Below are 12,574 nucleotides of genomic sequence, written 5' to 3' on the forward strand. Positions count from 1 at the left end.
ACCTTACCTCCCTGATTTCCTACTACAAAACAGCCTGTACTCTTTGCTCCTCTAATGCCAACCTACTCACTGTACCTCAGTGTCTTCTATCCCGCTGTTGACCTTTCATGCACATCCTGTCTCTGGCTTGGAACGCCCTCCCTCATCACTCCCCCCACCTTCCAAACTTTATTAAAAGCACATCCTCCAAGAGACCTTCCCCGACTAAGCTCTCATTTACTCTAATCCCACTCCCTTGTACATCACCCTTGCACTTGACTAGGCACCCTTTAATTAACCCCTCCCTCAACCCTACAGCACTTATGTCCATATCTGTAATTTATATATTTATATTGATGTCTTTCTCCCCTCTAGACTGTAAGCTCATTGTGAGCAGCAGACATGTCTACCAGAAGCAGTGTGGCTCAGTGGAAAGAGCACGGGCTTTGGAGTCCAAAGTCATGGGTTCAAATCCCAGCTCTGTCACTTGTCAGCTGTGTGACTTTGGACAAATCACTTAACTTCTCTGTGCCTCAATTCCCTCATCTGTAAAATGGGCATTAAGACTGTGAGCCCCTTGTGGGACAACCTGATCACCTTGTAACCTCCCCAGCGCTTAGAACTGTGCTTTGCACATAGTAAGCGCTTAATAAATGCCATTAAAAAAAACTGTGTTATATTGAACTCTCCCAAATGTTTAGTACAGTGCTCTGCACATAGTAAACACTCAATAAATGCAATTGATTGACAACACATCTAAAACCAGTTCCAAATGAATAGGGAAAGTTTGCCATAAAGCTAATACAGTTATAAGTAAAGAACTTCTAAAAACATTCCATAATTAGAACTGGACATGATTATTAGTTACTGACATGAAGAATAATAAAACTTCACTGTGAATTTTGCAATTTTTGAGTTTTGTGGACATAGTCCTTTCTTTTCAAACTATTTTATAGAATTAAAATATTACCAATGGGTGACAAACTGTCTTTAGAAAATGAATTCATTTAAAAGATGATTCTGAAGAAAAATGAGCCATTAAAAAGTTAAAATCTTTGTTTCTCTTAAAACTTTGTGAGAGAGGTGCGTGTACACATTCTGATTTTCTTATGTTTTTATGGGACGCGATGATGCTCTTTATGTTGCCCAGATTAGTAGCAGTTTAACTGCCAAAGTCTGAGAGTCAAAGATTCTTAAAATGATTGGTGTTGAGTGAAATGCTAGAGAGGGGTTTATACATCAAAAAAGATAGTTTTATGTGTCTACCTGATGTTGAAATGTGATCCAGATTTTGGTACTCTTTTAATTACAGTAGACTGCTAAATGGGTAGGGTATCGATAGAGGCAATGTTTTATAGAATGTACTGATTTCTAATTTGGAATTAATGGAAGGTAATTGGCAATGAATATTTTTAATGACAATATATTCTACAGTGTTCAAAAGTAAAAATAATGTCATTACCGCCTGCCCCTTCACTTCCATAAATCAGAAGGCTAGCTTGTCTTTTCACACCATCTGGAAGTTCAGATTTAACTTATGAAATGATGTCATACTTTCTTAGTGCAACCAGGATAATGTTAGTCAAAAGTTGGACGTAGTTCAGGTCAAAGTAGTTGTAACGGTTGAGAAACTTAAAAAGTTTCCAGGAGGCTGAGCTAAAATCTAGAGAAAGAGAAAATAATTGATGGGCACAATTCAAATACTTTTCAACCCAAGGGCATTTCTTTCCTGACTATAGCAGATAAATTCCCAAACACGAGTGGTCATATGGCATGCATTCAGAACTCTTCCCTTGACACTGGCATCATTGCCCTTTCTTACTGAGAACAGTTAAGGCAAGTATTTTCATGGTCCCAACTGTTTTTGCCTCTGTGTCTTTATGAGAGGATTATACTTATTACCTGGGTTATTGTTCAGCTCCCGACCTTGGAGGTGGAGGTTGGGGGCTAGGGGAAGCATAGATCATTGAGAGATTATATCTGGGAGGAAGCTGTTTAGTCAGGTGCAGGGGTGGCCAAGCCCCGTGAACTGAAGAGGTGCAATCCCAAAACATAATGTGTCCAGGATGGCCATCCTCTAACTGGGATGGAGACCAGGTGTTTGTGGGTGATGTGGTGGTGAGGAGCAGTGCCCAGACCTTCTGATTTGGGGAAGGGTGGCAGCGAGTGTCAGGAGTGAGACATGCTACATAAAAGTAGCATGGCTTAGTGGTTAGAGCACAGACATGGGAGTCAGAAGGACCTGGGTTCTAATCTTGAATCTGCCACTTGTCTGCTATGAGAGCTTGGGAAAGTCACTTCTTTTCTCTGGCTTCAGTTCCCTCATCTATAAAATGGGTATTAAGACTGGGAGCCCCATATGGGACAGGGACTGTGTCCGGTTTGATTACCTTGTATCTACCCCAGTGCTTAGAACAGTAATAACATTCTGCATGAAAGTAACCTTGGAAACTCTTGTATTTTGTTATTTCATTTTTAATAAATTAGAAAGTACAGTATTTTTATTTATATTTTTGCCTGCTGAAGGGTAAATTGCATTTTTTTTTAGTGTTTCAGTCTTTGGAATTAATTATTGCCTAGTTAATCCTGCAGAAGAAGCCTATTTCTTTGGACCAGTAAATGAACTAAGTGGACTCAGATGGTTTGAAGTTCTAAATCTGGCTTTGCTCTCTCACTGAATTGTGTTCAAATTTGGATAATTCTCTTAAAATTTCTCCATTCCATAGTCAGTCCATTTGCAAATTAACAATTAAGAATGCTTACAATTTATAGAATTGCAATGAGAAAAAATAGTTTATGCTATTGCAAAACATTCTGCAGTACCAAAGCATCTTTATAATCAAATGAAAACGTTTTACGTGAAACCTACTGAAGACTGATATGATAGACTTTGGAGTTCTAAAGTTGATTTCCACCCCTGTGAGAAGTGGAGTGGTCTAGTGGAAAGAATATAGGCCCGGGAGTCAGAAGGTCATGAGTTCTAATTCTGACTCTGCCACTTGTCTGCTGTGGGACCTTGGGCAAGTCATTTAAGCAGTGCTTGGGAGTCAGAGGTTGTGGGTTCTAATTCTGGCTCTGCCACTTGTCTGCTGTGTGACCTTGAGCAAGCCACTTAATGTCTTTGTGCCTCAGTTCCCTCATCTGTAAAATGAGATTAAGACGGTGAGCCCCATGTGGGGCAACCTGATTACTTTGTATCTACCCTAGTGCTTAGTAGAGAAGCAGTGTGGCTCAATGGAAAGAGCATGGGCTTGGGAGTCAGAGGTCATAGGTTCTAATCCTGGCTCTGCTACATGTCTACTGTGTGACCTTGGGCAAGTCATTTCACTTCTCTGAGCCCCAGTTACCTTATCTATAAAATGGGGATGAAGACTGTGAGCCCCACATGGGATAGGGACTATGTCCAACCTGATTTGCTTGTGTGCACTCCAGCACTTAGTACAGTGCTTGGAACATAGAAAGCGCTTGACAAATACTATCATTATTATTATTATTATTATTTTCTCAGTCACATTGTTTGCATAATGGGTATTTTCCCACTGTCCTGGGGGCTGAATTGCTCTCTTCTACAATTTGCAAGTTTTCTCATTTCATATTTTCTACTCTTGCATTGTAACTAGAAAAGAAAAATATATGTAGATATATGTATTGCATTGCTTTGAACGTTTAACATGAGTTTGGGGCATTCTTTGGATCTTTCCAGATTTATGCAGATCACTTTAGATTGCTTCTAGTGCATGGTTCATAACCTGATGTTGTGTAATGTCTTTTTCATTTGGACTTTACGCCTTTACTTTCACTGAACACCAACCCCATCTCCACCACTGTGATTCATTCTTATTCAATAATATTTCCAGAGGCTGGTTCTGATGGTGTTATTTTATAGTTGCCTGGTGAAAAGCTATAGTTGGTGAAAAGCCTACATTAGGTTCACCCAGTGTTACACATCATGTGAACAGATATTATACCATTGCAGAACATTTAATACTTCCACATTAAATATTTTGAAGGTATGCTATCACACTGATTGCATTCTCTTTGTTAACTACAAAGACATCAGAGTCCCAGCCCAAGCTTGTACACATTTTCTTTACCTCTCTGTGTTTTTGAAGGACTGAGGGAAGAGTGGTGCAAAAGTGCCCCAGGATTCTGAGACATCTGTTTGATGAGTCCCAGAAAGTGGGGGGACTTAAATTGTTATTGGATCAAATAGTTCAAGAATGGGAAGTTCATGAATTTAAGACAAGGAAGAACCACTGTGAGTCACAACAAGTAAGCTGACTGTTTAGTCAGAACAGTCCCAATCTCAGATAATTGTATATTTCTATAATTTTTTTCTGGGAGAGCCTATTAGAATCCTGAACTTTTCTGGCTGAATTCAAGCATAATGTGCTTGGGAAGCAAGTTATGATGCCTTCTTTCCTTCTTAATTATGGAGCGATGAAGTGTGCTGTATTTAGGTTCACGCAAGTAATGAGTGTTCGGGTGGTAAAGCTCATTATTATCTTAACAGTATCATTTATATTTGAAATCTATTGTTTAGCACTTTCCTTTGAAAAACCACACCATTTGCTCAATTCCCTGATTACAGGTCGATGCACTGAGATTACGCTTGGAAGAAAAAGAATCGTTTCTCAATAAAAAAACAAAACAGCTGCAAGACCTCACGGAAGAAAAAGGCACGCTGGCTGGAGAGATCCGAGATATGAAAGACATGTTAGAAGTAAAAGAAAGAAAAATCAATGTACTTCAGAAAAAGGTAAGGCACTTCCAGGACACCCACATATTTTGGGAGCAATTAACAGAGGGAATTGGAGCAATGTAATTGAGCCAATGAAGTTTCATCCTTTTTTATGGACTGCCAGAACATATGGAGAAATGAAAATTGTTTTGAAGAATTTGAGAATGGAAAGATTGTTCTCTCCTTGGCTCTATTTTTCTATTCACCAAAGGAATAGGTGTTCTTTTTTTTATTAGCCTTTCACATGGAGAGGAATTTTCATTTTTATTGCATGTCAATCAACCTGGGCAGAATTGATCTTTTGCAAAATTATAACATGGGGGTGATGCACAGAGCTGCAAAACACATTCTGAGGAAAGTTAGTCTGACAAAATAATGTGCAAAAGGATGAAAAACAGGCTTGTATATCTTACATCAGTGTGATATAATCAAGTCAAGTCACCGTTAATTCTTCCTTATTTATTTTTGTATGTGCGAGAATTGCACAGTTGTTTTCTGGTGTGCCTTAAATTTGTTTAAATGCATTCCTTATACATGAAAAGTTGGAGTGAAGATCCTTCACTACTAAAGTCCTGAATTTGTATTTTGTCTGCACCTGAAGTCTCTTTGAAAATCATTCCCATTTCAGAAAGCATTGCTGCTTTTTCAAGAAACATTTTCTTGTAGAAGCAAGTGCTTGAAAATTTCACTTCTCAATGTATGCATAAGCAGAGTACAGAATTATGTGCTATTAAATATATTGCAGAATGATTTACTATGCCTAAGGACTTATCAGAGGCTTAAAGATAAGAGTTATTTGTGCTTTTTTAACTATACTTGGCGTCAATAATTATTTGCCTATGCTAGTTATCGAGCAGTTCTGTCAATGGACACATAGACCTAACTTATCTTTATAATTGTAAATTAAGGTGTCCAGCGTTCTATGGGATTTAAGCGGGATTAGGAGTGGGAGTTTCAGTAAATAGGACTCAATCAATCAATCAATGGTATTTATTGAGCTCTTGCTGTGTGCAGAGCACTGTACCAAGCGCCTGGGAGAGTACAACATAACAGAGTTGGTACTCTAGTTCCCTGCCCAGATAATGAGCAGGGAGGGGGAGAGAGACTCAAAAGAGAGGTAAGAATTAAATGAAGGGGAGGCAGAGGAAGTGGAGAGGGCTGGGATCAGGAGATACATGTGGACATAAAGAGAGTAAAAGAGAGAGGTGAGGGACAGAGGAAGAAAATGAAGCACAGGAAGAGGCAGGGAAAAGGGGAGTGATGATAACAATGGAGAGAGACAAAAGAGGGAGAGAGATGGAAAGCTAGAAAGGGTGACTTATTAACATGCCCTCCACTGTCAACTTCCGCTTTCTCTGCTGCGTTTGTCTTTGACAGCACTGCCTCTGCATCTCCAATACTACAATTGTTGGACACAGGTGGTGACCATCCTGCCTTGGCAAAATCACTGGTTCCCAAAGTACAACTATTAAGTAATGGCCCAGTACAACCCAGTACAGAGGCTGCCACCCAAGCCAGCTGGGAGGAACTGCAGCCATCCAGCCCCAGCAGGATTGGCCTTTCCGCATCATTAACTGCAGCTCCCCACATGGCTGGATTGATCTTTTTCACCTGGGCCAGTTACTCTGAGTAGGGATCCAGGGTTGGCCAGTTGGCCAGTTCAGCTGCAGTAGTGGCCATTGCCACTGTCACTGCCAAAGAGAAGGGGTAGGCTTGAACAGTCTCATCTTCACTCTTCCCTGATGCCAAGTCACCATCTCCAGTGCCCTGAAAACTGAACCACCACCCTTTACCCCTGTCATAAGCAGAACCCTGATAGTTCATTCAATCGTATTTATTGAGCGCTTACTGGGTGCACAGCACTGTACTAAGCACTTGGAAAGTACAATTCATCAACAAATAGAGACACTCCCTGCCCAACAACGGGCTCACAGTCTAGAAGGAGGGAGACAGACATCAAAACAAGTCTGATTGAGTGGTTTAAAACCACTCCACTTGATGTGGATATTGGAGACTTCTGAAGAGTGGGAAAACATGGATTGAACATTTTTTAGAAAAATGATTCAGACAGTAGAGTGAAGTGTTGACTGGAATGGGGAGAGACAGGAGGTTGGGAGGTCAGCAGGGAGGCTGGTGCGGTAGTTAAGGTGGGATAAAAACGCTTGAGCAGTTTAGATGGAGAGGAATGGATGGATTTTGGCAATGTCATAGAGGTAGAATTGACAGGATTTGGTGACAGATTGACTACATAGGTTGAATGTGAGCAATGTTAAGGAAAATGCTTTGGTTATGGGCTTGTGAGACAGGGAGACTATGGTATTGTCTACAATAATGGAGAAGAAGGGGGAAGACAGGGTTTGAGTGGAAAGATGAGTTCTGTTTTGGACATGCTAAGTTTGAGGTATCAGTGGGACATCCTAGAAGAGAGATCCTGAAGGCAGGATGAGCAAGGATTGCATAGACCTTCCGACAAACATTTGAATTGTCCCCCCACCTCCTGCCAATGAGAATGAGAGCAGGGAGGGGCTTAAAGTTCCTGGCACTTTTGGAATTTGTAATACTGTGGTGAAAATACGCCCTGAATCAATCAATCAACTAATCAGTGGCTTTTATTGAGTGCTTAACTGTATGCAGATCGCTACTTGGGAGAGTACAATACAGCAGACTTGGTAAACATGATGCTTGCCCAAAAGGAGCATACAGTCTAGAGAGAGACATAGACATTCAAATAAATTATGGATAGGGGAAGTGGGAGAGAAAGAGAATCTGTACTGGACTGAGTACTGGACTGAGAGTGAGATGAATATCAAGTGTTTAAGGGTACAGATGCAAGCACATTGATGACACAGAAGGAAAGGCTGAAGAGATGAAATGAGGGCTTAGTCAGAGAAGGCTTTGAAGATGTGAGTTTGAGGACTTTGAGGGTAGGGAGAGAGTTCCAGGCCAGAAGGAATATTATCATTTGTTCTTTGGAAGAGGAAAGAATTCAGAAGGGGAATGCTACCAAAATGTCACGGTGATGAACACCTCTCAACTGTTTTTGAATTCAGGGAGCACACAGCTTACTGGCTCCTACCAGCAGGATACCTGCTCCCACTTTCCACCTACCACTGAATTGTGAAGCCATTTCCTTTATAGGAGCTTAGGGCATGCAGAAGCTCATCTCCTCAGCATTCAGAATGGTGAAAAAAAAATTGAAATTTGAGGCTGTGGACAAGTAAGGTTAACTATTGTTTGCAGGATTTGCTCTGTTTGACTTGTTTCAAGGTTCATTTTGGAGGATGAAAGCTTTTCCTGTTAATAATAATAATAGTGGTATTTATTAAGCACTTAAACTTTGTGCCAGGCACTGCACTAAGCACTGGGGTGGATAAAAGCAAATCAGGTTAGACACAGTCCCTTTCCCACATGGGGCTCACAGTCATTCCCCATTTTACAGATGAGATAACTGAGGCACAGAGAAGTGAAGTGACTTGATCTAGGTTATACAGCAAAGTAGCAGAGCTGGTATTAGAACCCACGACCTTCTGACTCTCAGGCCCATGCTCTATCCACTACACCTTTCTGCTTCTCTATTCCTATTCCTATTCTGGAGTGCTAAACATTTCATCTGTTGGAAGTGTCTTTCCCCTTTCTCCTCCAGTATGATTTGAAACACCTTGTGGATAGATACTGTCTGTGTCTCTGCTGCTTATGAATTTTCCCTAGAGACTAGAACGGTGCTTGCTACTTAGTCATGCACCCAAGAAATAAATGTTGTTGGTGATGATGAGGATGAGGGAGTGAAATTAAATTAAATTCAAAACTTTTAAGAGAACAATTTACATTCCTGGTGTTAATTAATTCTGGGTATAATTTGCAGCATTTCAAATATTTTACCCAGAAAAACCTCAAAACTAAGTTGTTTGGAAATGAATTTGCCAAGTTTGCAAGTCTGAGGACAAAGCAAATATATATTATTCTTCCTTTGGCCTGAAGTGCCTTGACCTTGCTTGTTTAAATAATCCAGCCTGTGGATTTAGAACATTGTATTTACATTTGTCTAGGTAATTCTGATTTGAGAATAAAATGGTTGTACTGAGTGTTTACCAGCAAATATGGGAAGGAAATAAAATCACTGGCAGCATCAATGACAGGCCGAAGGTTCTGTTTAGTGAAAGATAAATAATTTCTCAAAGAACTGATATTTGGAATCCAATATGAAGACAACCGAAGATGTAGATGCCAATATGTAACATGGAAAAATAAAGGGATACATAATGAGTTGATAAAATACCGTTTCTTGTGCAGTGGACTCATTGTGTTCTTACCACATCTGAAAAGCACCACGCAATTCAGCATAATTGGCAGTCTTAGGGGAGGCCCCGGATTGGAACGGTATGCATTTAGAAGGCTTGGATTAAGGTACATTGGCATGGAATAATAATAAACTTATGGCAATGTCAGAGGTGCAGTATTACTTAATAATTCTTTTTTTTTAGACTATTTGGCACCAGCACTTCATTTTGGTGCCAGCAAAACTGGGTATGCTACTTTTAATAGCCATGTTTAAACTGGCAAACCTAGACTTACACCTCATTATAGCTTCCAGAGAAGTAGATCTCGGAAGTCTCTGTGTATTTCACATTCAGTATGTAGAAGTACCTTCCTCTGTAGGAAGTACAGATTAGAAGCCCCCAAGTTGTACTTCTCAAGGAGGAAAATGAACTTTATCAGCAAAAACAGGAGAAACAGTAACATCTGAGCTGATGGCACCTGTAGGCATTTGTGGATTAATAGAGTTTGGTGAGGCAATGTTTTAAAATGATCTTGTCTCAGCAGCTTGAGAAGAACTATCATCTCAATTTGTTGAGTTCTTTCCAGTAGGTGAAGATGAATTTGGGTTTTACGAGAAATAGATTAGCAGAATACCTGCTTTTTTCTGTAACATTGATGTTAGAATTAATTACTATTTATGTTACAGTCCCCTAGACTGTAAGCTCATTGTGGGCCGGGAACATGTCTACCAACTCTGCTATATTGTGCTCGCCCAAGTGCTTAGTACAGTGCACATAGTAAGTGCTCAATGAATATGATTGATTGATACAACAGCACTTTTCATAGTCAGTGATTGATAGAACAACACTTTTAATATCATGGTCAGTGATCTTAGTTTATTTTCCATACTTAATATCAAGAACATGGATGAGACTATAGAACTTATGTATTAACTATTTAGCCTTCGTTGGAAAAGTTAGCAAACCTTGATGATATTATATGTTTGATGGATGTATTTGACAGGGACTCTGACCCAGTACCCAGACCTGCAGACATTTAGTTACCTATGGCATTTTTTAAACACCTACTATATTCATTCATTCATTCAATCATATTTATTGAGTGCTTACCGTATGCAGAGAACTGTACTAAGCGCTACTATATGTCAACCACTGTATTGAGTGTTGAGGTAAACACAAGGTATCAAATCAGATATGGTCCCTATCTCACAAGGGGCTCACAGTCTAAGTGGGGGAATACAGATACACTGAAAAAATAAGAATGAGTTTTGAGGAATGAATTGCAACAGTATGAACAATTAATGCTAAAACGGTAAAACATTAAAATAAGTAGCTAACACTGTAGTTGGAAGAGGCCGTTCTCAGGTTCCTTACCACTCCACAGCCTTCCCAATCCTCTGAAATTTGGGAGAGCAGGCTTCACTACTGTGGTGTCAGACAGTAGGAAGGACGCCTGGTCCAGGCATTGACTGACCTCCAGACCTCAAATGAAAATGGCCTTAATTATTGTACAAAGGAGAATGGGGATGGGAGGAAGTGTAGCTATCTGTGGCAGAAAAGTTGACAAAACAATAATGCATGTAGAAATTATTGAGAGTTCATCTTGATCTAAAAGTGACAGTGAGAGGAGAACTCCTAAAGATTACCCAGGAGTAAGGAAGAGAGGAGGATGAGGCCAAAAGTGGACACAGGAGTAAACTACAGCATAGGCATGGAAATGCTAGGGAACAGAGTGGAAAAGTAACCAGAAAAGCAATCACAACTGCCAAGACTTGGGAGGGAGTTCTAAGCCAAGGAACAGTGTAAGCAAAGGGATGGAGGCTGGAGAGTTGAAGGTAAGGTACAGTTAGAAAGTTAATTTAAAGAGAAGAAAAACTGATAGAGCATAGTAATTTGAACTGTGTCAACCACATAAATGGTTGATATAGTCGAGTGCCAAATACTGTGCTAAGCACTGAGATAGATACAGAAAAGTCAGATCAGACAGTCCTTGTTCCACATGGGGCCCACAGTCTAAGGAAACTGAGGCACATCATCATCATCAATCATATGGTGAGGAGATTAGCGGCGGAGGAGCGGAGGGTGCGGGCTGGGCTGTAGAAGGAGAGAAGGCACATGAAACTGAAGTGATCTACTTAAGGTCTCCCAGAAAAAAAAATGGTGGAGCTGGAAATAGACCTCAGATTTCTTGACTCTCAGTCCTGTATTCCTTTCTACTAGGCCATAAGGTCATTAAGACACTTGTAAGTCAATGCTTTCCTTTTCCATGGACTCCAATACAGTGACAAATTGGATTTCCCATTCATTGATAGGAGATGAAAGGTAAAATCTCCAACATGAGAGCTCATGGTTCCCACCTACGTAGAGCACTTTCCCCAACACCTTTGGAGTGCAAAAGGGCTGTTTGGTTTCATTAGTTCAATCTTGTGCAGCCTATTTTATGCTGCCATATTTGCATGAAATGAGTCTAGAAGCTCTGAACAAAATACACTTCCAAGTTGTATTGAAACATTCCAGCTCAGCAGATATGAGGAACATCTTGAGCCTTTGAGACCATGTTTCAGAAACTCATATATATATAGATAACCATGCTCTTGGGGCACATACACATGAAGCACTGAGGGCAGGGATTATGTATACCAACTATATTGTACTCTCCAAGTGCTTAGTATTGTCCTTTGCATACTGTAAATGTTTAAAACATACCATTGCTTGATAGGTAAATGATTATGAATTACTTCATTGATTCATATAAGTTATGTATCCACCTAAACCCAGGGAGGCATACATGCAACTGAAAACTTTCTTTGGCAACACAAAAGTGAATGTTGTCACTAAATTCTGCTACTTAGGGAGTATACTGCTCAACTATGGCACAAACAGACAAAAAGATAACTAATAGACTACATCAAAAAAGCCAGCATGACCTTTGCCAAACTGCAAGATAGTGCTGCAACAATGGGGCATCAAAAACTCCATACAAAGGTCTATAAGGCTTCTTTGTAGCTGAAAGCCCTGGACCTAATAAAGATGACACATACAGATTCTTGAGCAGATTGATCAGTGACACCCACAAACTATATTCAACATCAGATGGCAGTACAACAACAGTAATTGCCAACAGTGAAGTCCCGTTCATCCATCAGTAGTGATGCTATAGTTGCAGGAACACAGCTCCCTTGGGTGGCACACATGAAGAGAATTGATAACAGGGGTAACCAAGCATCTGCTCTATGGTGAACTGAGAGAAAGTCTATGCTAGCCAGGAGGACAGAAAACAAAAACATTTTAAAGACCTGGTGATGTGCATCTCAAATGGTGTGATGAAGTAGTGGACTCCTGTGCGAACTCTAGACTAGACAGACCAGCCTTCCAGGCAGCAATCCAGAGAGCAAAGACCACACAAATATCTGGACAATAATATTAATGATTATAGCAGCTATGAATCAATCAATCATAATTAAAGAATGCTTACTGTGTGCCGAGTGCCCAGGAAGAGTACAATAATAACAGAGTTGATAGACACAATCCCTGCCCACCATGAGCTTATTCATTCATTGTCATATTTCTTGAGCAC

The 12,574-nt window shown here is 40.2% G+C and overlaps 1 protein-coding gene across 9 annotated transcripts in view; it reads left to right on the forward strand.

Annotated features, from left to right (window-relative positions):
• The window catches only part of ERC2 (ELKS/RAB6-interacting/CAST family member 2), a 1,114,913-nt gene that overhangs the window by 415,771 nt on the left and 686,568 nt on the right, over positions 1-12,574 (forward strand). For all 9 annotated transcript variants that reach the window (XM_038740432.1, XM_038740438.1, XM_038740433.1 and 6 more), the window contains exon 6: positions 4,571-4,738. In XM_038740432.1, coding sequence (XP_038596360.1) covers positions 4,571-4,738 — 168 coding nt within the window. The remainder of the gene's footprint in view (positions 1-4,570; positions 4,739-12,574) is intronic.

This window comes from Tachyglossus aculeatus, chromosome X1, assembly GCF_015852505.1.
Source record: "Tachyglossus aculeatus isolate mTacAcu1 chromosome X1, mTacAcu1.pri, whole genome shotgun sequence".
Taxonomy (NCBI): domain Eukaryota; kingdom Metazoa; phylum Chordata; class Mammalia; order Monotremata; family Tachyglossidae; genus Tachyglossus; species Tachyglossus aculeatus.